We start from the raw sequence: 27,404 nt of genomic DNA, 5'->3' as shown, positions 1-27,404 counted from the left end.
TTTTTTCCACCACCAGGTTGACAGTTTCAAAGAAACCCATTTTTTGATTAAAGTCTTTGGTACGCTGGGCGGGACCGAAGCTTTTGGTCACCAAAGACGTCATCCTTCCACGTTTCTGTTAATCACCTGTTGAATGCATGCGGCCGACTTTATTATTTCCTGATTTGTGATCATTTCTTTTTCTTAGTCCTCTAGTAAGAGGGCTCTCTGCTCACCTCCATGTGGAGAGAACTGCTGGGAATCTGGCTAGTTAAAATCCATTCCCCTTCCCCTCAGCGAGTCCCAACATCCTTGAGAGGGTCAAGAATAATACCATGAAATGCATTGCCTGGACTATTGCTTACTTGTGAGATATGATCTAACTAGGTACTATAGCATACACTGGGCCCAGAATTGGAAATTGGGTATTGTCTGCCAGGCCTTTAAGCTGCAAAAGTGCGTCTTCTTTCCATGGGCTCAAGCCTGTAAGACTCTGAGCATATTAACTTCCATTTATCCCTCTCCTTCCCATGAAACTGATTGTAATGCCATAGGAACCATCAACACCGCTGGGCAAAACCCCCTTAATCTCTAAAACAGCTGTGTGCTTGAATAGACTTCCTCCTGCCTGCCGCATCTTGTGTTTGTAGCTTTGCATTTTGTCACCATGAAGGCAATTCAGGGAGCACGTTTTTTAAGTCTTACCATAATACTTAGCACTAGAGCCAGTCAAGCTAAGGCAGGCATAGTTCTACGAAACATTCCTGAAGAAATGAACATTTTGTTTTTTACTCCAAACTTTCTGTGACATTTTTTATATGAGACTTCAAAAGGCAACTTTTTAAAATCTCTGATTAATTCTTCCTCTCCTGCCCGCCCCCCACAATTCAATAGGGAAAAAAAATCTTCCTTCTTATGGTGGGGTGGGATGTTTTTGTGTTTTTTTATTAATAGGTTGTTTCTTCCCACTGAAACAAAACTTTTTTTACAACAGGAAAAAACCTTTTTGACATGAACAACCCCTCCCAAACTTTTGACCTGCTCTACTTACCACTTAGTGCAAGCTCACCATGGATCTCAAAGCACTTTCCCTAAATGGGTATTATCCCTATTTTACAGGTAGGGGAAACTGAGGAAGAGAGGTGCTGTGACTTATTCAAGTTCAAACAGTAAGTCAGTGGGAGAGCTGAGCTCAGTTCTTCCAGGTCCTTAGAACAGTGGTCTGTCTCTGTGACCATATTGTCTCTCAATGGTCTCTCACATATCTGCACGCACCTCCCAGAGGGCATGTACAAATGAGGAATGCACAAATACCCAAGGTGTGCATGCAAATGAGGTGTGGTCCCTTAAATTAGGTGGCTATAGATGCATGCACCTAACTTTAAAGATCTGATGTCAGACCTGATGGATTGCCATGTGAATGAATCGGGCAGAGTGGATGCAGATTGATTGTGTGGAAAAATCTCTTTTATAGTTGCATTTAGATATCAAAGCTTCTGCAATAGGGGAAAAGGAATGTAAATATTCTGAGGCAATTGAATGGGTTTTTGGCTGCTACATTCCCCCCCACCCCCACCCCCTCTAAGCTTGCCTAAAAGTGGCAGTGGCTTTTTAACCCACCGGACTAGGAGAGGATTGCATTTCTTTTTTTAAGCTTATAGGTGAACTGCAACATTTAGACTTGAAAAAAAAGTCTTCCTTTTCCATTCAGTCATCTAATGAGAGCTCTAAATGTAGCTATTAAGGACCAGAACTTACTCCAGTTCCTTCCTGCAAAGTTCTGTGCATGTGACTGGCTGCCTGCCCCAAACATGGGTGTGCAGCTATTGTGCATGGGACCCTGTTTGGTGTTTGAATGCCCATCTGCCCTAGTGCATGCAGGAATGGTTTCTACACAGCTCATTGTAGTAATCATAAAGTTGGAGGTCTGGAACCTGGGCCACGGTGTACTGCCTGTACCTCCTAAATGACTGAAAACTGTGTTGTGCTCAGGCTGGAGTTTGCATTATGGGGTAGTGTTTAAGCCTGCAGTCCTGATGTCGTCTGCTTTGATTTTCTTTCCAGTTTGTGATGAACACTCAGACTACAAGGATGCCAAGTTGCTGTACCGTTTCCGCAAGGACGACGGGACCTTCCCTCTCAACAAGGATGTAAAGGTGTTCATGAGGGGGCAGAGCCTTTATGAGACGTACGTGAGTCCTTCCCTAAAAGGTCTATCACCGTGCAGGCTGCTGGCTGCCTTTGCAGCTCCAGAGTCAGGAATCTGAACCGTTGCCAATGTTTCTCTTGCGCCATCAACTGGTATCTCCAGCTCTGACTCCTTGCTGCCTTTCTCACTGCAGGACTATCTGGACTGAAGTGCAGAGATGGCTGTGAATTGGAATGCAGGATCAGAACTCTTTGCCGCTTTGGGGGGGGGAGTTCACATTCAGATCCAGATCTGGACTTCAAGCCATTGCTAATGAATATGGTTCACTATGGTTGAAGTGCTAGCCTAGGATTTGGGAGGTCTGGGTTTGAGGTCCTGCTTTGCCACAGACTTCCTGGGTGACCTTGGGCAAATCAGTTAGACTCTCTCTGCATCATTTTCCCCCTATACAATGGGACAACAGCACTGTCCTGCCTCACAGGGGTGTTGTGAGAATAATTGCATTAAAGTTTATGAGATGCTAAGATACTTTGGTAATGTGGGTGCTCCGACAAGTAGCTTAGATTCCATGGACAGCTTCCTTTCACTGAGGGGGAGGGGAAGAGGAAGACACAGAAACACACACATGCAAAGATGGGTTCTCTCTGTGTGTGGAGATTTTGCTAATTACTCCTCCAGGTCAAAAAACAGCTTCTTCTCTGAGTCTGACTGGGGAAATGGGCTGGAGAATCTGGATCTCTACATTCCAGTAAGCCTCTTAATAGGACTGGAAGGCAGAACACAAGTAGCTGATCAGCGTTGCTGCCCTCTTTTGTGGGTGTGGGGAAGCAGAGCTCTGGTAAGGTAGGAATGATTAAAAGGAGATGGGTCTTTCTGGGCTGTTGAATCCAGATGGCCCAGCCAATCTACCAACAGGGGGACCACACAGGGAGTCTGGCAAAGCTAGGAACTGATCTCAAATCTCACATCTTAACCACAGCCCTCCCCCTTCTCTCCGTTATTATCAGTTATCCAGTATGTTCTAGTGGTCCCAGCACAGGGCCGGGAACCTGGCGTTCCAGACGTTGAGCCTACTACTACTCCGTGCTGACCTTAAGCAAATCACTTAATCTCTGTGTTTTTATTTTTCTCCCATCTGCTAAATGGGAATGGAAAATACCGACCTTGCAGGGGCTGTCTTATATGATCAATGCTTTTACAGTGCTTCAAAAAGTATAAAAAAGCTATATGCAGGCTAACTATTCTGCCTGAAATGAAACCCTGGACAGGCTTGGTTTGGAATTGAGGAGCTAAATTCCAGAAGTTGTGTATAATCTCCTCACGCGAGTTATTTTCCTCTAAGGGAAACACAGGCTTGATGCCAGCAGGGATCCTCACCATTCTTCCTGCATTGAACTTGGATGCTGTTGCTGGCATCTCCCGTCATGTGACGCATTTCTTGGCTTCTGTTAGAGCAGATTGAAAAACGTTAGTAGTTTGTCTTGGAAAACTTTGAAAAAATTTAACTTTTTTCCAAATTTTCATGTGTGTGTTTGTTTTTTTGCATTTTACAAAACAACCATAAGGTTCTGGGATTTTGAAACCCGCCTCCCCCCGCCCAACTTTTTTGGCTTCTTGGTTTCCCCACCCCCCTCCTTTTCCAGTGGCAAATTTGGAGGCAGGGGAGAAAAATCACAACTGACACCAATTCTATCTCAATGCCTGGGGTTTTTGGGGGTTTTTTTTTTTTGGCTTTTGGGGTTCATTTTTTGTTTTTTTTTCAACCCCCTCCAGTTCTAAATCTTGGAACGGGTCTCTTCCTAGAATCAGATCCAGTGCTGGGTTTAAACTCGTTTCAGCCACGAAGGGCGCGTCAATGCTACAGCGACGCAGGACGGCAACTGCAACTGTGTTATTGTCGCACCGCCATGTGGATGCTTCCTGCGTCGAGGGCAGCGGTTTTCCCATGGATGTGGTGACTCCATCTCTCCAAGGAGCTGCAGCTAGGTTGAGGGAAGACTTCTCCCGTCAAACTTGCCACGTTTACACCAGGGAGGAGGTGGCCCTAATTCCGGTGCTCAGGACACTGAGCAATGTAGCTAGCCTGGTCTAGTTTTTAAGTGTAGGCCAGGCCCAGGATTGGCAGAAGCACCCTTTAAATGTGTGTGGGGGAGGGGGAGGGCACAGACACCTGAATTGTGGGACCACCCCCCCAAAAGCCCACCCTCACGCTGTCCCTGACTGCGAGGTGCCACTCCTGTGCTGCCTCTTCCCTCCCAAGATCCCACTCGCTCCTCTCCACCCCCTTCTCCCCTTGTCCCTCATACTTATGGCCGGAAAAAGTGGAAGGGCCATGGGCCCCCTGGGCCCCTCTGTTCCGCTGCCCCTGGCCAGGGCTAAATTACTTCTGTACCTGGTGGTTTCAAGCACTCACTCATCTTAATGCTGTGTTGTGGCTAAGCACCTAGCAATCAGAATCTCAAACTGCAGCTGAAGTGGGAACCCACCCTTGGGCAAACTTGTGCAGAACTCGGCATGTGCTGTCTGTCCTCTGTTGGACCCATGTTCTGACTTTAATCTGTCAGAAATTAGCAGATTAAGGCTATACTTCTGTTGTTGTGCTATTTGCTAAACAAAATAGCATAAATCCTGGTCTATGCTAGAAAAATCCATACCCCTGAGTGGTGTAGTTAAGCCAATCTAACCCTCAGTGTAGACAGCATGAGGTGGATGGAGAATTCTTTCATCGACCTAGCTACCGCCTCTCAGGGAGGTGATTTACCTATACTGACAGGAGACCCCCCCTCCCCCTCCTTTCAGCATAGGTAGTGTCTACAATGAAGTGCTCATGGCGATCAGGGGAAGTCCCGGACGACTGGAAAAAGGCTAATGTAGTGCCCATCTTTAAAAAAGTGAAGAAGGAGGATCCTGAAAACTACAGGCCAGTCAGCCTCACCTTAGTCCCTGGAAAAATCATGGAGCAGGTCCTCAAGGAATCAATTCTGAAGCACTTAGAGGAGAGGAAAGTGATCAGGAACAGTCAGCATGGATTCACCAAGGGCAAGTCATGTCTGACTAATCTAATTGCCTTCTATGACGAGATAACTGGCTCTGTGGATGTGGGGAAAGCAGTGGACGTGTTGTTCCTTGACTTTAGCAAAGCTTTTGACACGGTCTCCCACAGCATTCTTGCCAGCAAGTTAAAGAAGTATGGGCTGGATGAATGGACTATAAGGTGGATAGAAAGTTGGCTAGATTGTCGGGCTCCACGGGAAGTGATCAATGGCTCCATGTCTAGTTGGCAGCCGGTATCAAGTGGAGTGCCCCAAGGGTCGGTCCTCAGGCTGTTTTTGTTCAATATCTTCATTAATGATCTGGAGGATGGTGTGGATTGCACCCTCAGCAAGTTTGCAGATGACACTAAACTGGGAGAAGAGGTAGATACGCTGGAGGGTAGGGATAGGAGACAGAGGGACCTAGACAAATGAGAGGATTGGGCCAAAAGAAATCTGATGAGATTCAACAAGGACAAGTGCAGAGTCCTGCACTTAGGACGGAAGAACCCCATGCACCGCTACAGACTAAGGACCGAGTGGCTCGGCAGCAGTTCTGCAGAAAAGGACCTAGGGGTTACAGTGGACAAGAAGCTGGATATGAGTCAACAGTGTGCCCTGGCTGCCAAGAAGGCCAGTGGCATATTGGGATGTATAAGTAGGGGCATTGCCAGCAGATCGAGGGAGGTGATCATTCCCCTCTATTCGACATTGGTGAGGCCTCATCTGGAGTACTGTGTCCAGTTTTAGGCCCCACGCTACAAGAAGGATGTGGAAAAACTGGAAAGAGTCCAGCGGAGGGCAACAAAAATGATTAGGGGACTGGAACACATGACTTATGAGGAGAGGCAGAGGGAACTGAGATTGTTTAGTCTGCAGAAGAGAAGAATGAGGGGGGATTTGATAGCTGCTTTCAACTGCCTGAAAGGGGGTTCCAAAGAGGATGGATCTAGACTGTTCTCAGTGGTAGCAGATGACAGAACAAGAAGTAATGATCTTAAGTTGCAGTGGGGGAGGTTTAGGTTGGATATTAGGAAAAACTTTTTCACTAGGAGGGTGGTGAAACACTGGAATGCATTACCTAGGGAGGTGATGGAATCTCCTTCCTTAGAAGTTTTTAAGGTCAGGCTTGACAAAGCCCTGGCTGGGATGATTTAGTTGGGGATTGGTCCTGCTCTGAGCAGGGGGTTGGACTAGATGACCTCCTGAGGTCCCTTCCAACCCTGATATTCTGTGATTCTATAGTACTGCTGTAGCATTTCAATTGTAGACAAGCCCTAAGAAATGCATTTGGAAGGTATCTAGCTGTTTGCATATGTGGGGTTAGGGCACCCTCTTGAGGACACATCAGTTTTAACCTTCCAGAATTCAGGAAACCGCGGCTTTAACTGCATTTAAGCTGTGCCCTTTCTAGCAGTTTAGATTTTCAGGGGGTTACAGGAACCTTTTGTTGCTTTTTGGCTCGCGTGCTCTGTCTTGCTTTGAGTTGGCCTTGAATTGGCTGTGCTGAAACCACCTCTTGTGCCTGAATTTGATTCAAATCCACGTGAAAGGAACATGTTTTGCATGGGTTCACCTGAAACAAGCAAAACTCACATGCTGCCTTTCTAACTTGGCTTTGGGTTCTGTTACAATTACTTGCACAGCTCATTATGGCTAATCTTTTCAAAATTAGCTGGTGTTTTCCATTGCGCATTAAAGTATTGAGTGACTCACCTGTCTCCTCAGCTGTGTTTTGAATGAGACCTAGAATTTAGGTTCTGATCATGTGGGTTAAACACCTCATTTAAAAGGCTTTTTCTCACCATAGTTGTCTTAAGCAATTGGGCTTTTGCCATTTCCCTTGGGAGCCCAATGGCTATCTATATGAGAAAACTGCATCAGTTTTAAATAAAGGAGCGGTTTTAAACTGATGTGGTTAAACCACCACAATAGGCTGTGTGGATATTTATTTCATCTTAGCTTAAACTGATTCCTGGAGAGTCTACATTAGGGTTTGAACTGGCTTAATTCAGTTTAAAATTGCCCCTTTAGCTAAACCAGTGCAGATTTTGTGGGCAAACAAAGTACACTCATTGGAAGCTTACCCTACTGTTCAGCCTGCAATGTTCCTTTCCTTAATTTTGTCCGGCCACACTTAGCTGTACCACCATAAGCAGTTCTCCTTTCATGATGTTCACACCTTCAAAATCCTTAGGTAATTATTATCCCTCCATCACTGTGTAGCCAAGCTATGCTTTGTTCTTTGGTCCTTCCTCATACAGCAGCACTTCCAGCCTTTGTAGCCCAATAAACCATATCCTCAGTGAGGAGTGAGTATTTATTTATGGTGGAACTGAAAGTAGAAGCTTGGACAGGCTACTCTGTTTACCTCTCATGTCTCCATGCTGGGGAAGAGTCTTCCTTTCCTTGAGGACTTCTGTTTTTCTCAACCATTCCAGCATGCCCATCTCCTTTAAAACCCAATCAAATCCATGAAACATCCTAGACAGTCTTTATGGTTCTTACTGGCTTTGATGTTACCATGAGACTCATCTTCTGGGTCCTCCACATACAGCATTCTGACATGGGAACAACGTCATTCCAAAAACTGCCCTAAGCTAATGGCTCAAGAGGGGAAAGTCTGACACTTGGAGTTACATAATCAAGCATATTATGGTGTAGCAAGATGTGTGGGGTTCCCCCACTGTTTATTTTCTCTCTGCTCATGACAGGTGGGACAACCAATGCTTCAGTTGGCTTTAGCTCCTGCCATGCTGCTTGTGTAGTTATAGGGCTAAAGAAAAGATCACTCTTCTGGATCCACCCCGCTCCTTACCCCTTGGCATGTCTCTTCTCTGTGCCAGGCTGATCAATGTAGAAGACTCCATACTGAAGGCAAGAGAGGAGAATTCTGTGAAGTACCAGAGGACATTCCTGGGCTGTGAAATGATTGACTGGCTCATCCAGGAAGGGGAGACAGCAAACAGAAAGGAAGCTGTGGAGCTGGGCCGAGCACTGCTGGAACATGGGATCGTTCAGCATGGTATGCCGAAATTCCTGGGGATGGGGAAGAAAGGTGAAGGATGGGGCTAGCTATCATTGCTTTGCTTGGAACAACCCCGCATTTATAACAAGTAACAAAGGCTGGTCATGTGCCGAGAGCTAGTTTCTACTTGGAGACAGCAGTGGGTCCATTTAGTTCTATTTTTAGAAGAGGGGCCCTCTGGGCACGCTGCTGTCACCCTTGAATGTTTGAGACGGAATCTGAGTCACTTTTTGGCATCTCTTCAAAGTGTCATTCCCAAGCCAGAGAACGGGGATTCACATCTGGATTTCGAGACACTCGAAGCCTGCTCGTGCACACGCTCGGTGTCTTTCTCCCTTTCTCACACACGCACAGAGGGATCACATCTGAGATTCCCCGCCGACATTATAATGGAAGAAATAAGGCAGTTGAAGTGGAGGGGCTCATTCAATATCTGACCCATTTCTAAGGCCGCATATGTCGGAGGGCTCGTCTACATGGCGAGTTACTGCGGAGCAAGTCCGGGTGTGAATCGGCAGCACGCTCTGAATTTGCTTGTCCAGAGAAACAATGTAAACAGCCCCGATAGAGCAGCACCACTTCTCTCCTCCTACCACCACCTCCTCCTCCGACCAACGGGGAAAAAAAAAATCTCATTCCTGCCGATGAGCCCATGCCTCACTGCTCATCAACTTAACATCCTGTCAGTTATTTCTGTACCACCAGTAAACCCAACGCTAGCTTGTAATAACCCCAGCCTTACTGGCCTGTGGGATTTTCCACTGGAATATTTTTTACTGGACGTTATCAACATTACTTTGGTGTGCTCCTGCAATGCAAGGCATTGTGGGAGGTGTAGTCCCACACCCTGCCATGCCTGGCTGTTAGAGAGGCGGGGGTTGGGAGGTGAAGGGATGAGGCTGAATCCCATGGCTGGGTTTGATAATGGAATAGCCCTTTTCCCTCCCCCACCAGACCCTTGTGATACTGAAAAGGGGAATAAGAACACACCCTGTCTTGAAAATCCTGAGCATTAAAAAAAATCCTGAATCAGGCTCCCCAAAAGCCCGAGGCTTTAAAAATAATGATTGTTGGGCTCCTTCTATTTGCCTTCTGGTTTCTGAGCTTTAGGTTCGGTTTTAGCCTTTGGGGGGGGGGGGGTCATGGTTTCAAGCTTTTCTCTGCAACCCTGAGGATTAGAAACTCACATTCTGTTTTTTAATGAAAGCTGAGCGTCTCCCCTGCTCACATGACTCCAGGAGCTGGGACTTTAATAAAAGAGAAACACCAAATATTGCGACACTCACTGGAACTTGTAACACTGCAAAGGGTGCACTGGTAATACTGCAGCAGGTCTCCTCCTCCAGCCTTGCTGCTGAATGGCAAATATTAGCTACCCTTTGTCATGAGACCCCCCCGACAGCCGCTCTACCCTTTCCTGTTCTCTTCCCAGTCTCCAGCAAGCACCACTTCTTTGACAGTAACCTGCTCTACCAGTTCCGGATCAACTTCCGCCGGAGGCGACGGCTCACGGAGCTGCTCAACGAGAACTTGCCCCGGGCTTTGTCGGAGAGCCCTGACAGCCCCTTCTGCCTCCGCAAGCTCAACCCGGAGCAAGGCAACTCCAGCTTCCTCTCGGGTAATCAGGGATACTGGGGTGGGGCCTTGGCTGGAAGGGGCAGGGCCTTTAAATCCCTGGGCCCGGCCGCCGCTGCTACCCCGGAAGTCCGTCGGCAATTTAAAGGGCCCGGGGTGCCGGCTGCGGTAGCGGTGGCCGGGAGCCCTGGGCCCTTTAAATCACCACCGGAGCCCCATGGTAGCAGCAGTGGCAGCCGGTAGCCCTGGGCCCTTAAAATCGCCGCCAGAGCCCCCTAGTAGCAGTAGCAGGCACGGTGGCCAGGAGCCCTGGGGCTCGGGCAGCGATTTAAAGGGTCAGGAGCTCCAGCCACTGCCAGGAGCCCAGGGCCCCTTTAAATCACCGCTGGAGCCCCAGGGCTCCCTGTTGCTGCTGCTACCCCAGGGCTCTGGCAGCGGGGCTCTGGCACTGATTTAAAGGGCCAGGGGCTCTGACCGCTGCCGGGAGCCCCGGGGAAGCTGCCGGTACGGTCGGCTGTGTATCGGCTCTTGCCGGTACGCCATACCGGATTGCAGGGAGAACTGGAAGTCCTGGCACAGTCAAGGAATTATGATGTGATTGGAATAACAGAGACTTGGTGGGATAACTCACATGACTGGAGTACTGTCATGGATGGATATAAACTGTTCAGGAAGGACAGGCAGGGCAGAAAAGGTGGGGGAGTTGCACTGTATGTAAGGGAGCAGTATGACTGCTCAGAGCTCCGGTACGAAACTGCAGAAAAACCTGAGTGTCTCTGGATTAAGTTTAGAAGTGTGAGCAACAAGGGTGATGTCGTGGTGGGAATCTGCTTTAGACCACCGGACCAGGGGGATGAGGTGGATGAGGCTTTCTTCCGGCAACTCACGGAAGTTACTAGATCGCAGGCCATGGTTCTCATGGGAGACTTCAATCACCCTGATATCTGCTGGGAGAGCAATATAGCGGTGCACAGACAATCCAGGAAGTTTTTGGAAAGGGTAGGGGACAATTTCCTGGTGCAAGTGCTGGAGGAACCAACTAGGGGCAGAGCTCTTCTTGACCTGCTGCTCACAAACTGGGAAGAATTAGTAGGGGAAGCTAAAGTGGATGGGAACCTGGGAGGCAGTGACCATGAGATGGTAGAGTTCAGGATCCTGACACAGGGAAGAAAGGAGAGCAGTAGAATTTGGACCCTGGACTTCAGAAAAGCAGACTTTGACTCCCTCCGGGAACTGATGGGCAGGATCCCCTGGGAGAATAACATGAAGGGGAAAGGAGTCCAGGAGAGCTGGCTGTATTTTAAAGAATCCTTTTTGAGGTTACAGGGACAAACCATCCCGATGTGTAGAAAGAATAGTAAATATGGCAGGTGACCAGCTTGGCTTAACAGTGAAATCCTTGCTGATCCTGAACACAAAAAAGAAGCTTACAAGAAGTGGAAGATTGGACAAATGACCGGAGATGAGTATAAAAATATTGCTCGGGGATGCAGGAGTGAAATCAGGAAGGCCAAATCACACCTGGAGTTGCAGCTAGCAAGAGATGTTAAAAGTAACAAGAAGGGTTTCTTCAGGTATGTTAGCAACAAGAAGAAAGTCATTCAGTAAGGGGCCCACACTTTCCTTGAGGGTGGCAACCTAGTGACAGAGGATGTGGAAAAAGCTAATGTACTCAAAGCTTTTTTTGCTTCTGTCTTCATGAACAAGGTCAGCTCCCAAACTACTGCACTGGGCAGCATAGCATAGGGAGGAGGTGACCAGCCCTCTGTGGAGAAAGAAGTGGTTCTGGACTATTTAGAAAAGCTGGACAAGCACAAGTCAATGGGGCCGGATGTGCTACATCTGAGAGTGCTAAAGGAGTTGGCGGATGTGATTGCAGAGCCATTGGCCATTATCTTTGAAAACTCATGGCTATCCGGGGAAGTCCCGGACGACTGGAAAAAGGCTAATGTAGTGCCCATCTTTAAAAAAGGGAAGAAGGAGGATCCTGGGAACTACAGGCCAGTCAGCCTCACCTCAGTCCCTGGAAAAATCATGGAGCAGGTCCTCAAGGAATCAATTCTGAAGCACTTAGAGGAGAGGAAAGTGATCAGGAACAGTTGGCATGGATCCACCAAGGGCAAGTCATGCCTGACTAATCTAATTGCCATCTATGATGAGATAACTGGCTCTGTGGATGAGGGGAAAGAAGTGGACATATTGTTCCTTGACTTTAGCAAAGCTTTTGACACGGTCTCCCACAGTATTCTTGTCAGCAAGTTAAAGAAGTATGGGCTGGATGAATGGACTATAAGGTGGATAGAAAGTTGGCTAGATTGTCGGGCTCCACGGGTAGTGATCAATGGCTCCATGTCTAGCTGGCAGCCGGTATCAAGTGGAGTACCCCAAGGGTCGGTCCTCAGGCTGGTTTTGTTCAATATCTTCATAAATGATCTGGAGGATGGTGTGGATTGCACCCTCAGTAAGTTTGCAGATGACACTAAACTGGGAGGAGAGGTAGATACGCTGGAGGGTAGGGATAGGATACAGAAGGACCTAGACAAATTAGAGGATTGGGCCAAAAGAAATCTGATGAGGTTCAACAAGGACAAGTGCAGAGTCCTGCACTTAGGACGGAAGAATCCCATGCACCGGTACGGACTAGGGACCAAATGGCTCGGCAGCAGTTCTGCAGAAAAGGACCTAGGGGTTACAGTGGACAAGAAGCTGGATATGAGTCAACACTGTGCCCTTATTGCCAAGAAGGCCAATGGCATTTTGGGATGTATACGTAGGGGCATTGCCCGCAGATCGAGAGACGTGATTGTTCCCCTCTATTCGACATTGGTGAGGCCTCATCTGGAGTACTGTGTCCAGTTTTGGGCCCCACACTACAAGAAGGATGTGGAAAAATTGGAAAGAGTCCAGCGGAGGGCAACAAAAATGATTAGGGGACTGGAACACATGACTTATGAGGAGAGGCTGAGGGAACTGGGGATGTTTAGTCTGCAGAAGAGAAGAATGAGGGGGGATTTGATAGCTGCTTTCAACTACCTGAAAGGGGGTTCCAAAGAGGATGGATCTAGACTGTTCTCAGTGGTAGCTGATGACGGAACAAGGAATAATGATCTCAAGTTGCAGTGGGGGAGGTTTAGGTTGGATATTAGGAAAAACTTTTTCACTAGGAGGGTGGTCAAACACTGGAATGCGTTACCTAGGGAGGTGGTAGAATCTCCTTTCTTAGATATTTTTAAGGTCAGGCTTGACAAAGCCCTGGCTGGGATGATTTAGTTGGGGATTGGTCCTGCTTTGAGCAGGGGGTTGGACTAGATGACCTCCTGAGGTCCCTTGCAACCCTGATATTCTATTCTACGTACCGGCTTACTTTCATCTCTGCCTGTGATGTGTATATAGGGGAATCTGAAGTAAGATTAGAGATACTCTTACTCTTTATCTCTGTATCTGGCATTGGTATGACCACTGCTGGAATCCTGTGTCCAGTTCTGGTGCCCACAGCTCAAGAAGGATGTTGATAAATTGTAGAGTGTTCTGAAAAGAGCCACAAGAATGAGTAAAGGATTAGAAAACATGCTCGTAGTGATAGACTCAAGGCGCTCAATCGATTTAGCTTAAACAGAAGGTTAAGGGGTGATGATCACAGTCCATAAGTGTCAACATGTGGAACAAATATTTAAAAATGGGCTCTCCAATATAGCAGAAAAAGGTACAACACAATCCAATGGCTGGAAGTTGAATCTAGACAAATTTAGACCGGTAATAAGACGTACATTCGCAATGGTGGGAGGGAGTAATTAACCATTGGAATAAATGACCAAGGGTCATGGTGGATTCTCCAACACTGACAATTTTAAAATGAAGATTGGATGGTTTTCTGAAATAAATCGGGGGATTATTGTGGGGCAGTTGTCTGGCCTGTGTTATCCAGGAGGCCAGTCTACGCGATCACAGTGGTCCCCTCACACCCACACACCTTGCTCGGTAAAGACTAATGAAGGGAGATCCTCTGAAGGTTGAGAGTTTCCAAAATCATTCAGACCTCCTGAGTCTGCAAAAGTGGGCTGGGTATTTTGTAAGGACTGAATTCCTTGGCTGAGGGCATGTGGACGGGTGTGCATTGAGGGGGAGGAGAACCACCTCTCTGACAGTCAAACCTGGGCTGAAAAAGCAGGCCAAACTCTAGCCAAACCAGTCTGCTCGCCCCTAGCCAAGATCTGGGAGGAGTTATATCTGTGTCTTTCAGTCCAGCCCAACAAGGAGATCAAAATAGTCTCAGCAGTTCGGAGGAGCAGCGTCACCTCTCTTGCCGGAAGTTCCAACCCCTATTTCACTCCTACACCCAGCCTGGGATTCCTGCCAGCAGCTGAATGCAACCCCAAATCAGGTGAGGTCTCACATTTCAGTGCCACTTATCTAATGCTCAGAAGGGCTGAAGAGATTACATTAGACTTGAGACTAGTGATAAGAAGGCTAATTTCAACAGGCCTAAAAGGAAAGGGCAGAATTGCACAAACAGGGCTAGGGAAGTTCATCTTACATGCAGTAGCTCAATTCCTGTTCTAGTGCATGGGGCTGATGACAGTGTGATCTTGGCTTGGCAAAGGGATTGGCAACAGAAAGGCCTTAGCTTTGCCATTCCATAAGTAAGGTTGAAGCTGGCTTCTTGCTGTAAGCCACATTTTTATACATCGCCTCTCATTGCAATGAAACCATTTTTCCTGGAAATGTATGCCTCCTCTCCTCTCAGGGCAGAACTTTTCTGGTTTAAAAACCAACACTTATTCTATCAGGTTTTAAAGTTACGGTCCCTTGAGCATGTTTACTTGTACACCACTTTTGAGAAAAGTTTTCTGAGGTGGGCTGTCTTTTGGAGGGGTTCATCACATCTCCAAAACAGCATGCTTAGAAGCTGCAGATTTGTGGTGGTGTTTTGATCTTTCTAAGGAGAAGGGCCCTTTAATGCTGGGCTTTGTAAAGATGTGTGTATATTAAAGCACATTGCAACACGTTCAATTTCTACACAATTTTTTTGAAGAAAACAAATTGTTTTGTGTTGATCAAAATATTTCAGGTTCTCTTTGGAAAGCAGAATCTTAATTTCCATTTTCAAAAACTTAAATCTTATTTTTTTCTTGTTTTAACCCCCCACCCCTTTTGTTGTGGGAAGTAGAGAGAAGTTTCAGTGGAAACTTTCCCTGCCAGTTCTAATACTTGTATAGAAGAGATACAGATAAGGAAGATGTCTTTGAATTTGTCTCAGACCTGCTCTGTGCTCATAGAATGCTTTTTGCACAGAAAAGCTTTGGGTGGTTTGTGCGTCCATTCCCCAGTCTGGTACTTCCCAGTCTTCCTTGTTATGCATTATATTGTATTTAACCTTTGCACATGTGATTCTAATCGGATCTGTCACCTTTGGCTCTAGTGCTAAAGAGGCCTGTCACCAATGAGGAGCTCCTGTCCCCTGGGGCTCCATACATCAAGAAAACACTAACTGTAAGTGACCAGTCAGAACGCTGTTACATTAGCAGTAATGCTAAACCCTTCCTGGCTGCTCTGTTAGCTTTCTAGGTGCTGTCGGTTTTCACTCCTGAGTGTTTAAACCATGACTGAATCTCACATCATCCGGACCTTTTTTCTTTGTTCAACTCACATGAGGCTCATGAGCTGGCGCCTTCAGATATTCTTGTGTTTTGAACGGGCAGTGACTGTCCCCAGGTTGCTGCCGCTTGGTGACGTTTTGTATGTGTATTGGGGTGGAGAAAGGAGAAAAGTCCTTTTAAGGAGAAAACTCCATTGCATTCCATCTAGGCTTGTACAACAGCAGCCTCACTTGTCAAAGACACTAAGACATTCATTTCCCTTTCCTGTCACAGGTTGATTGCTTTTCCATGCCACTCTGTATGCACCAGGTACCTATGATCCACTCACAGATAGCTGAAGGCATCTCTAAGTGTATTAAGATACTCTGTGGGCTCAAAAGGGAATAGGAAACCATCCTGAACACTAAGAGTGTTCAGGGTTTAAGCTCCTGGTTCGGACTCCAGGATGACTTAGGAAACCATAGTTGTTGGGTTTTTTTATTATTATTCATATTACTTTGGAATCTAGAGGCTTCAACAGATCAAGGCCCCATTTTGCAAGGCACTGTATGCACACATAGTGAGAGACATTCCCTGCCCTGAAGATCTATCTATCCTTTTTCGCCTCTAAATGATAATTTGCATACATCTCCCACTCTCTCCGTTCTTCGCTCCCTTGCACAGGAATTGTATGGAATGCATCTCCAATCCATGAGCCAGATCCTTCAGTCCAGCTCCACTGGACACACAGAGATTCACTTTATACAGGTGGAATCTCCAAGTAGCCAGTTAAAAATGTTTTATGGCCCACTTGCCTCACGAGAATGGCACAAGGGGGCTGTAGGAGAGCAGCGGATCTGGCCTAGAGTGAGTGCAAAAAAAACTGACTTCCTGTTTGGGGTCTCTCTGAGTGCTGTGTTTAAGGACATGCTATCCGTTCTCAATACCAGCCTTGCCCTGACTGTCAACCCTGTCAAGCTGGGCCTTTCAGCTGCTGCTTTGGTCCTTTTGCACAGCTCACTTCCTTTCCTTAGTTGTGCTGCTGCTGTTTTGTAACATGTGATGCCCTTTGAGAGTTCCTTTGTATGTGTTGACCAAATGCACAAAGTTTCTGCTTTCAGCATAATAGCATGCTTCTCCGACAAGCTGGGATTGGGGTGGCGAAAGTGTGTAAAGAGGATGTTTTTGTTCAGCATGTGACTTCCCTTGCCAGCGAAAGTGCATGCAAGAATTATGCATGGTGCAGCAGTGTCTCTTGGTATGTTCTTTGCACGTGACTTGCTTTAAATCTTGCATTGTCTATGTGTGATCCTTGTGCTCTTCACAGCATGGAATACTAGTTAGAAAGTAACTTTGGAGACGCTCTCAGTTAAACCCTGTGGTTTTGAGTCTCATTTGGTGTATGGCTCAGAAATATATTGTTGCTCTTCTGATGCGTGGCAGCAGATGTCAGGGGTCCTAGCAGGTTGGTTTCCTGTCAAAGGGGAAATCAGCAACACAGAGCCTGGATATATTCGTAACTTGTTTTATTTACACAATATACATCTGTCCTTGAACAGAAGTGGTCACAAATGGCATGCAGGCTATAGTAAGCTGAATGGAACTTGGAGGGAGGAACACAGGTTGCAGGAAGGAAGAGTCTGGAGGAGGCACAAGGAAGCCAGTCTGTGTGCACGTGGTTGGAATGCTAGCTGCAGCATCCCTGTAAATAGTTCTCGTAACGAAGAGCCAGTGTAGTTTTAGAACCTGGAGCGCTCTCTAGCATGCCACATTTTAAACACAAGAGGAGAACAAGAGGAGAACGACTCTAGCCCGGCAATTAAGGCACTCTCCTGGGAGGTAGCAGATGTGGATTCAAATCCCTACTCTGAATGAGGCAGAGAGAAGATTTAAGTCCTCTCCTACCTTCCAATGAGTGCCTTCATCACAAGGTTCAAGAGTTATTCTCTCTTTGACCCAATGAATATTTAAGTATTTGTAATCAGTGGAACAGCTTCAAGAGGAGAGACTGGAGCAACCCACCACAGAACAACCTCTGGCCTGGTGGTTAGGATGCTCACTTGGGAGGGAGAATATTGAGATCAAGATCTGCTGCAGAATGGGGATTCAAACCTGGGTCTCCTACATCCCAGTCAAGTCCCTAACCACTGAGATAAAGGGAGATGTGTGCACACATGTTTTCTGAAGCTGGCTGGCCCACCCTAGAGTTTATCTCACTGTAAAATATGTGGGGCATTCACTAGTTGAAGTGATAATGGGGCAAGGCTAAACGCTGACCACTTCAGTTCAGCAGAACTCCTTTGCGTGGTCATCTACATGAAGGCAGGAAAATCTTTGTGAGGCCCTTACAGTCCCTCTGTTCTGTTTGTAGATTGTGGGGGATGCTGTGGGCTGGGGGTTTGTGGTCCGTGGAGGGAGACCCTGCCATATCCAGGCTGTGGACCCAGGAGGACCTGCTGCTGCAGCAGGCATGAAGGTACTGTATAATCTGGATCTTCCTGGTGTAGCATGTGATATCACTTGTATGCTGATCAAACGTGTGGGGCCAAATTCATCCCCGGCATTAATCCATGGACTGCAGTGAGGGTGAATTCATTCATCACTCACTACTATGTTTCAAATCTGTAGCAGTCCCTGTGACGCTTGGAGTGAGGATTGCAAAGCATGCACCTACTTGCCAGCAGTGGGACCTATGTGTGTTAAGGTGGCTGGGGCTTGGCTCTTTTCAAGGGCTTATGAAGACCCAGCTGTGGCTGTTGCTGCTCTGATCTAAACCTCAGAGTGGAGGGAGAGCCAGTGTAAGGGGAAACATTGCATGGCCCATTACATTGCACTACGTCTACAGACCGGTGTCAACAAATATCTGTGTCAGCTACTACGCGGTGGAAGCTTGAAACTGACTCTGGGCTTGTAGATTGCCTGATGGGTTTATTTCGGAGAAGAATTTTGAATGCTATGGCTATTGTGCTCTATTCAGGAGAGACCTAGAACAACACAGCAGAGATGCTGCAAGACACAATTGTGTTTTGTCACAGCCTTGTGAGGGAGATTTGCACACTGCCTGCCCTTGGCTGGATCTGACTCCAGTCAAAGTAGTCATCTTCAGTTTCATCGGCATCCTATTTGTAATGATTCTTCCCATATGTGGCTTGTCAACAGGGCTCAAACCCAGGACCTTCAGTACTGCAGCACAGACCTCTACTACTTCAAATAAAGGAGAAACTCTTTAGCTGGTAGTATTAATAGGCTGTTATCCTCTAGCAGACCAGATGCTGAGGGAGATGTGACACACACACTGCCGGCGTGTTATGTAGTCACTAGAAAAGTGTTCTTTCCCGTCTGTAACTGGGATTTCAACATTTATCTTTGTCCTCAGTCAGGATGAAAAGTCAAAATACTGACACCATTCATGGGATGGGAAGTTCAGAAAAACTTCTATTTGGAAATGTTATTGTTGTGGCTTGGTTTTACACTGAACTGCACCCACCTGAGCTGCTACAATGCTTCATGAGATTTGTAGTTCAGATGCCTCGTGCTCTCATTCTCTGCTAAGGGCCAGATGCCCCAGGTGGACTACAACTCCCATGATGCATTGCGGCAGTTCAGTGGGGTTGAGGAAATTGTGGTACATCCTGGAGGATTTAGTCCAGCCTGGAACCCAGCCCTTAGACAAGGATAGGGGCATGAGATGCCTGAACTAAAACTCCCATGAGACACTGGAGCAGCTCAGACAGACACAAGCTCATGTTGAACTGACCCAAACCAAAACATTTTGATTCAGGTCAAGATATCAGAATGTTTAGATTTGGGTTAACCTGAGAATTGTTTCAATTTTCTTGATGGAAAAATTTGAATATTTTTTGACAAAATTGAAACTTTTTCCTGTGGGACTTTGATTTTGTGGAGACGTTTTCTATCAATAAAACAAAATAAAAAACAAATATCCAAAAACACTTTTCAGTGGAAAATTCCCAGTCAGCTCTATTTGCTAATATACTGCATATAAATTATTTAATGCAGGGAAAGAGCAGCACACTGCTTTGAAACACCCAGTATTAGTTTTGTTCAATATCTTCATAAATGATCTGGAGGATGGTGTGGATTGCACCCTCAGCAAGTTTGCAGATGACACTAAACTGGGAGGAGAGGTAGATACACTGGAGGGTAGGGATAGGAGACAGAGGGACTTAGACAAATTGGAGGATTGGGCCAAAAGAAATCTGATGAGGTTCAACAAGGACAAGTGCAGGGTCCTGCACTTAGGACGGAAGAATCCAATGCACTGCTACAGACTAGGGACCAAATGGCTCGGCAGCAGTTCTGCAGAAAAGGCCCTAGGGATTACAGTGGACGAGAAGCTGGATATGAGTCAACGGTGTGCCCTTGTTACCAAGAAGGCCAATGGCATTTTGGGATGTATAAGTAGGCGCATTGCCAGCAGATCGAGGGACGTGATCGTTCCCCTCTATTCGACATTGGTGAGGCCTCATCTGGAGTACTGTGTCCAGTTTTGGGCCCCACACTACAAGAAGGATGTGGAAAAATTGGAAAGAGTCCAGCGGAGGGCAACAAAAATGATTAGGGGACTGGAACACATGACTTATGAGGAGAGGCTGTGGGAACTGGGGATGTTTAGTCTGCAGAAGAGAAAAATGAGGGGGGATTTGATAGCTGCTTTCAACTACCTGAAAGGGGGTTCCAAAGAGGATGGATCTAGTCTGTTCTCAGTGGTAGCAGATGACAGAACAAGGAGTAATGGTCTCAAGTTGCAGTGGGGGAGATTTAGGTTGGATATTAGGAAAAACTTTTTCACCAGGAGGGTGGTGAAACACTGGAATGTGTTAGCTAGGGAGGTGGTGGAATCTCCTTCCTTAGATATTTTTAAGGTCAGGCTTGACAAAGCCCTGGCTGGGATGATTTAATTGGGGACCGGTCCTGCTTTGAGCAGGGGGTTGGACTAGATGACCTCCTGAGGTCCCTTCCAACCCTGATATTCTATGATTCTATTAAAGCTCCTGGGGTAATAAGTGTGTTCTGTCTTACTAAAAAGACAGTGTGTGGAGTTCTTTTTCTTTGCATGTGAAAGCTGCAGAATGACTCTGCAGTGATAAATCATTCCCTTTGGGGACAGGGAGAAGAGTTTGCCTTCATTCATCTTGTAATCGCTCCGCTGATTCCAGCTCATATGCAATGATCTGAGCTTCTGAAAATGATTTTAGACCAACAAACCAAAAATAAATGGGCTTGTGGTCTGGTTGAAGATTAATTTCTAAGAGTAAAGGAAAGAGGAAATTCATAACACCCTCCCCCCCCCCCCAGCAGTCGAGGAGTAATTTTTGTACAGATCTTGTTTATCTTTCAAGTCACTTGCTGGGATATTTGAAGTAATAAGATTCTTCAGAGACAGGAAGAGTTAGACTTGGTCATATGCTTCAGGCAGGATTGGAAAGGAACAGGTGCAGGTAAATTTGTTCCATTTGCCCAAGAGCTCATTTCATCCAACCCTTCCTCTAATCTCATTATTTTAAAAAATTACCAATATTAATATCAAGTCTCACTGTCAGCTTTTTACATGTACGTGGCCTGCTCATAAAGGGGGCTTTGCATTCGCCATTTGCTCCCAAAGTAAATCCCCGGGGTTGCCATTAAGAATCCAGTCACTTTTAGTGCGATTTATAAAGTGTATAAAATGCTTTCCGGTTGTAGGATTTGGTAAGAGATACCTTCCTCACAAAGTCTCACTCTTCTGAGCAGGTGCAGCTGCAGTTTCAGTGTAGTCGCATCACTGTAAAACATTCCTCTCTCTCCACTGCAGGTGTGTCAGTTTGTTTTCTCTGTGAACGGAAGGTACGTTCTGCATTTGGACTATCCGACCATCAGCAGCCTCATTATGACGGGACCGCGAACGCTTGTTCTGGAGGTCATGGAAGCCATTGAATGAGTGAAGAATCCTCTCCCCATCACTGTTCCAAGAAGCAGGATACTTCAGCTGCTAAAGGATGGAATGATCAGTTACATGATTCTGCGAAAATTAGGGGAAGGACCAAACCTGGTCTCTCATTCTAAGGGACTAGGCCTGAAATGTAGCCTGACATTTTGACTTGTCTTAAGTAATTGGAATCTGATGAGGCAGGTCTCTTGGGCTCAGACAGAACTGAGGTATTTGTGGCTCAGTGCCTAACCCTGAGAGATGATGAGCACCCACAGCTCCTTTTAGAGACAATGGGGGTGCTCGACCACACTCAGGATTGGGTCCTTAGTGCACATGGTCCTTTCACCTACAAGGACCTGAGGTCAAGTCGCAAGTCAAGTAAGAATTGAACTGAGTTTGTTTGATCTCCAGGAACTGTAAGTGATGAGAGGCTTGTTGTTTTTGTTTAAAAAACCTACCATTCTGTGTGATGACCCTGAGCAGAATATCTGAGCTCAGGAGACTGCTGGGCATGAAGAGTCAACTAAAAACACTTTTCTGAAAGCTATACACATTCCAGATGATGCAGTACATGGTGCTGGTGACCACATCAAGAAATAAAGGAAAGAATGCCACAGTGAGTTACGTTCCGTTATAAACAGGAAAGAGACACCTCTTCCAGATGGAATCTGACATACTCAAGGGAAATAACTTTTATTTTTGAAGCATCTAAGAGGTTTCCAACATTTACATTTTTAAAAATGTCTTTTTAAACTATATTTTTAAAACTACTGTAGCTGAAAGTGTCTTTTTTTAAATAAAACCTGTTTCGATGCTGATTTGTCAGTGTTTTAATATTTGATTAGACAGTTTCTCTTCCGTCTCTTTCTTCAGTGCACAACACGCCTCCCTCTCATGGTGTGATGTCTCATAAAACTGATATTCTATAGATTTGTAATGCAAATAATTAAAAAAATAAATAACCAAAGAAATATTGGTCTGTAACTGTTGTGCCAGTTGGGCACAGGCTTGTTTTCCAGATACTTAAAATCCAATAGGAGGCAGAGATCTAATCCAACCTCCGGTGATCATCTTTTATGGTGACATTGGTGCAACGTGGAGGATGGGTAGTGTCCAACTTTTTTTTTTTTTTTTGCCTTGACTGTTAAGGCCAAAATGTAGGAAGACTCCACATTAGGACTGACAGAAAAATGGAATTTCCATCTGATGGGTAATACGAATATTGCTACATTTTGTTTTCCTCCTGAATTCGGATATGATCTCAATATGTGCAGGTTTTTTTCAGAATGAGAAGCTCCAGAAAATGTCAATTTGGAAATAGAAAAATGCTTTAATGTTAATCTCTACATCCTTCAGAGGTGCTGTAATGCCCCATTCTCCCCTAGGGGCCTTGCTCTCCATAATACATCTCCCATCATACATCATGATTTCTCTGCACGGCTGAGTTTCCATGGGGCCTGATGGGCCTCTTTCCTGTGGAAAATTTCTGTTCTGATAAATCGATTTTGCAATGGGAAAATGTCTAATTTGGAATTTTGTCTTCATGTGGAGTAGGGCTGATACAAATCCAATCCCACATTGGTAATTGTATTTCGGGAGAGGAAGGAAGAGCCCTATGGATGTTCTAAGGGAACTGTCAACTTAAAAATCACACTTCTCTGAATGTTTTACAGAACATTACTAGAACTGAAGTGTATTTAAGAGTAATTGCAGGAGATCAGATTAGGTGTTCATAATGATTAGGATTGCCAACCGTCCAGGATTGTCCTGGAATCTCCAGGAATTAAAGATTAATCTTTAATTAAAGATTATGTCATGTAATAAAACCTCCAGGAATACATCCAACCAAAAATGGCAACCCTAATAACGATCCCTTATGGCCTATCTATGCAATTGTCTCTATTTCAGTTTGCTTTGGGCATTTGAAACCACTTGGTGTGTAACTAGATGGGGCCTGGTCCAGAGCCTCTTGAAGTCAATGGGAGTCTTTTCATTTATTTTGGTGGGCTTTGGCTCAGATTCTTAGTTGTATGGGTTGGCCTGTCAGCACCAGAAAAGAGAAGATTGGAGTGGCACAATTTCTTCTTCACAGAAGCCATGTTGGTTTATCTTTTTCAGATCTGGTTGTGTTACAACATGGAATCATAGAATCATAGTACTGGAAGGGACTTTAGTCATGGCAGGACTAAATATATTGAGACCATTCCTGATAGGTGTTTAACCTGCTCTTAAAAATATCTGATGATGGAGATTCCACATTCCTAGGCAATTTATTCCAGTGCTTAACAACCCTGACAGTTAGGAAGTTTTTCCTAATGTCCAACCTTAGCCTCCCTTGTTTCACCCCATATCTACTAGCTCAAAAGAAGTAACAAATTCAAACCTCTGTTCATGTGCTAGCCATTGAAAGGGATACAACCACACTATTAGCAATAGTTACCCTTTCTTTTGAGGGTGATGCAAATCCTAGTGGAAATTATACATGTGCAGCCCACTATGGAGTGAATTAGATACAGCACGTTATTAATCATACAGCCTTCAGCTGACTGTACATCGTGCTGACAATTTGTCCCTCAAGCTGTAGGACTGCTTGAAATGAAGAGAAATTAGTGATGTTTTAAACCTTATGCTTTCCTCCCTTCCACATTCCAGTGTTCATCAGTGGCAAGGCATTTGTGCCAGAGAAATCTGATTCTAGGCATTAGGGATGGAAACCTGGCTTTATAGATGTCAATGGAATTTTTGCAATTAATTTAGTTGAGGACAAGATTTCACCCTGTTGTTGGATTAAGAATCGCTTACTCAGCAGCTGGGTCTAACGAATATGTATTAAAGCAAAACACTCAGAGTAGTAATCAGTTACTCACAAGTGGGAAGCTTATCAGGACGATCTCATCACAGTCAATGAGACAATATAGCTTCAACCTCTCTTTGTTACACAAATTTATTTATAACTTTTTGTTATACATATGTATTAGTCTCTCATTTCCATATTAAATCTCCTCCTCTGTCAGTACAGGTTTAGCGTGAGTTCAAACTGGTCTTTGATAGCTTTTTAGTTACTTTATCTTTTCTTGTCCTCTCAAACATGATTGCTTCACAATTTCTTACATGTGCACAACACTCAACAGGATTACTCTGCAGTTTCTTACACATACACTCTTCTACTTATGCTTACGCTGTTAAATGTTATCAGAACCGACCCTTCAAATCTACAACAGGCTTCTGTCAGCCCTAAATATGCCTTTGCTCCAACATTTGTGAGTTAATTCATTACTGGAGCTGGCTGGGAAATGGAATTTCTGTCCTGAGGGGCGAAGGGGGGGAATATTTCTTGGAATCTTTTCATCCCGGATTGGGCAAAAAAAGCCAAAACCAATTTTTTTCCCCAGTCCTGAAATTCTGCAATGTTTTATTTTTGGGAACACTGAAAGATTCCTGCTGTATCTCTGACATGAAATATGCCCAGTCAGCAAGCCAGGCAACTGGAGAGTCCAAAAAGCTTGCCTATCAGTCAGGTGAGCAGCCCAGTAATCCACTTAATTTGGGGCCTAAATAGGAGCTGACCTTCTGAAAATCTGAGCTTGATTATAGATGCTGAAGACTTGTGAAAATCTGTCCCCAAGTGTGCATCATTAATGGACATGACTGTAGAAATGGTTGCTCTATTGATTTACTGCGGCCCCTTGCATTGCCTCTGCTGTTGATGAAAGACAACTATTCATTCCCCTATCATTGGTGCAGCTAGCATAGGGATTTGTTGCGATACTGCTCAGCAAATCACTATAATATCGGACAGCAAGATATTGTAGCGGAGGATACACAGAGGTCCTTGCATGTACTAGAGGGAAACTGGGCAATCTTTCAATCCATTTATCAAGATGCTGGCAGTTCTCATTTCCAGCCAGGTGAAATAAACAGCGTGCAAAGAAAGCTGATCGGTATCCAGAGCATCTTAATAGATATATTAGTTTAAACTCCAGTTTGACTTGGATGCATAAGTTGTGTGTCAACTCTAGGGTCTACTCCAAACTGTAGGGTTCTCTCTAAGTGTAGGAAAGGCCAGTAAAGGTCCATGTTGTTAGGTTCCCATGCAGTGAACTTAAGGCAAGTAGAGAGGGATACCATACCACAGAGTCATAGAATCATAGAGTATCAGGGTTGGAAGAGACCTCAGGAGGTCATCTAGTCCAACCCCCTGCTCAAAGCAGGACCAATCCCCAACTAAATCAAACCAATCCCCAACAAAATCAACCTTCCTTTGGATCCAGAACTGAGTGCAGAGGCCCCAAACCCAATAATGAAGTTTGGATCTGGATCAAGATTTTCCCCCAAAGTTCAGATGAGGGTGGGGCACAGGGTTTCATTTCACGCATACTTTTAGTTTTAGGATAAACAGTAACAACTATAGGCAGCTATTAAAATCCGTGGGAAGTCCAAGAAAAGTAAATTGCTTTAGTTAAAGAGAGAAGTGTGTGGATTACAGTGAAGGAATTATGAAACACACTTTGTTTTCTTTTGATAAGGTTGAAGCTGGTTGTTTCAGTTTTTGCATGAACTGTATTATATTATAATAATTTGTATAATATTAAAAGTTTAAAATAAAGCACTTCTATGTAATTTGAATATTTCTGAAATGAAACTTTTCAGAAATTTAATTTTATGGAAATTTTTTGCCTTTTCATTCTGATTCAGGATGAAAGAAAATTCCAAAATGTTGGAATTTCCCATGCAATGGAAATTCCAAGTTTTTCACCAGCGCTAATTGTGACACAAATAGGATAATGCCACTGTTAATCACTGGAGATCTCTTTTAAAATCTAGTCTAAAATTATAACACAGTTAGGATGCCACTGTCATCTGATGTATTCTGGGCAAGTGGATCTAAACCCTGGACCTTTCACTGAACCTCAGTGGTGCTGCTGGTGGGAGAAGAGGTTTCTTTCAGAATAATCTCCAGTTGCAAACTTGACTCTATAGCTTTGGCGATGGGTCAGATACAAAAGCTGACAGTATTTCACTAACACTACTCGTTTCACAGGATTTTGGCCCAGAACAGTGTAAATCTTGCAATTGCTGCTAATGTTGTGAAACTTCCACAATTTGGGGCCAAAATTAGATCCAGCAGTTAATAAGACTTCAGCAGCATCAAACTCTACTCCCATGATTCAGGTCCCAGTCTTGCAAAACTTACAGGTGTGCTTAACTTCGCTCAAGGACATGAGGATCAGGGCCTCTGAAACATCCAGGTAACTTAATCAGATGTGGAAATGTCCAGCTTGAGCTATCTCTAATTCTGAGTTAGTAAAATGCAGGGGAATTCCACCTTGCCTTCCTTGCTGCACTCCCAAGAAATTCATAGATCTCCTCCTTGCTGGATGGTTAGTATTTGAGCCCTCCCAATATGATTAACAAAATCAAGCATGGTTTGCAGAAAAATAAAATAATATATTTTACAAACCAGGTTTGATTAGCCATATGTAGCAGCCCAAATCTGAAGTGTTCTTCTGTGGTTGGTGCGTAAAGAGGGTGGGGGAGAAATCAACAGTACGTTCTCTCTCTCTCTCTCTCTCTCTCTCTGTCAGCAGTCCAGAAATCTTTCAAGCATTCTGAGAGGCGGGCGAAGTGCTGGCTTCCTTTGTCAGAGATCAAGAATGTAGCTGGATTCTTTGCACCTCCTCAGCCAACTTCAGGGAACATAAAATTGAAAAGCAAAGGTTTGTGACAGATCCTTGTTGGTTTCTAAGCTGTTTTGATTTCTCTGTGCTAGGCTACAGGGGGCTGTATTGTTTTGTAGAGGGTGCTTTTTTGCCTTTACTCTTTCTTTTCTCTTGACAGAATAAAGAACTTTTATAGACTGCAAGCTTTGTGAAATTCCCAGCTAGTGCATTGACCTAGCTAAAGTTTGATGGTTTTGTACAGTTCTCAATTTCATAGTGACAGCAGGTCCTGACAGCTTAGAACTTTGATCTCTTTCAGGTGAAGTAACTTGTAAACTCACATTATCCTGTGATGAAGTGTAAATTCCCCCAGAACTGAGAGGAATGTCCTTCTTATAATCACTTGATGCTCTGTAGATAGTGAATGATTCCATTAGAGAGTGGTGGACATTAGAAAAGGAGCCCAGTTTCGA

At 45.1% G+C, this 27,404-nt stretch overlaps 2 protein-coding genes across 31 annotated transcripts in view; both read left to right on the top strand.

Moving 5' to 3' along the window:
• ARFGAP1 (ARF GTPase activating protein 1) overlaps nt 1-22,079 on the top strand; it is a 96,358-nt gene extending 74,279 nt beyond the window's left edge. For 19 of the 20 annotated variants that reach the window (XM_073309085.1, XM_073309080.1, XM_073309081.1 and 16 more), the window contains 7 exons: nt 2,044-2,167; nt 8,007-8,185; nt 9,621-9,806; nt 14,004-14,144; nt 15,183-15,253; nt 17,711-17,815; nt 21,155-22,079. In XM_073309085.1, the coding sequence (XP_073165186.1) occupies nt 2,044-2,167; nt 8,007-8,185; nt 9,621-9,806; nt 14,004-14,144; nt 15,183-15,253; nt 17,711-17,815; nt 21,155-21,280 (932 nt within the window). In that variant the 3' untranslated portion in view covers nt 21,281-22,079. The remainder of the gene's footprint in view (nt 1-2,043; nt 2,168-8,006; nt 8,186-9,620; nt 9,807-14,003; nt 14,145-15,182; nt 15,254-17,710; nt 17,816-21,154) is intronic. The other variant, XM_073309083.1, reaches the window with a different exon arrangement.
• A 4,834-nt stretch (nt 22,080-26,913) lies between these two features.
• Nucleotides 26,914-27,404, top strand: part of COL20A1 (collagen type XX alpha 1 chain) — a 95,666-nt gene continuing 95,175 nt past the window's right edge. For 10 of the 11 annotated variants that reach the window (XM_073309068.1, XM_073309067.1, XM_073309061.1 and 7 more), the window contains exon 1: nt 26,914-26,988. The gene's annotated coding sequence lies outside the window, so the exon portion shown is untranslated. The remainder of the gene's footprint in view (nt 26,989-27,404) is intronic. The other variant, XM_073309059.1, reaches the window with a different exon arrangement.

Source organism: Lepidochelys kempii, chromosome 13 (genome assembly GCF_965140265.1).
Source record: "Lepidochelys kempii isolate rLepKem1 chromosome 13, rLepKem1.hap2, whole genome shotgun sequence".
NCBI lineage: Eukaryota > Metazoa > Chordata > Testudines > Cheloniidae > Lepidochelys > Lepidochelys kempii.
This window is presented reverse-complemented; position numbering and strand designations above follow the sequence as displayed.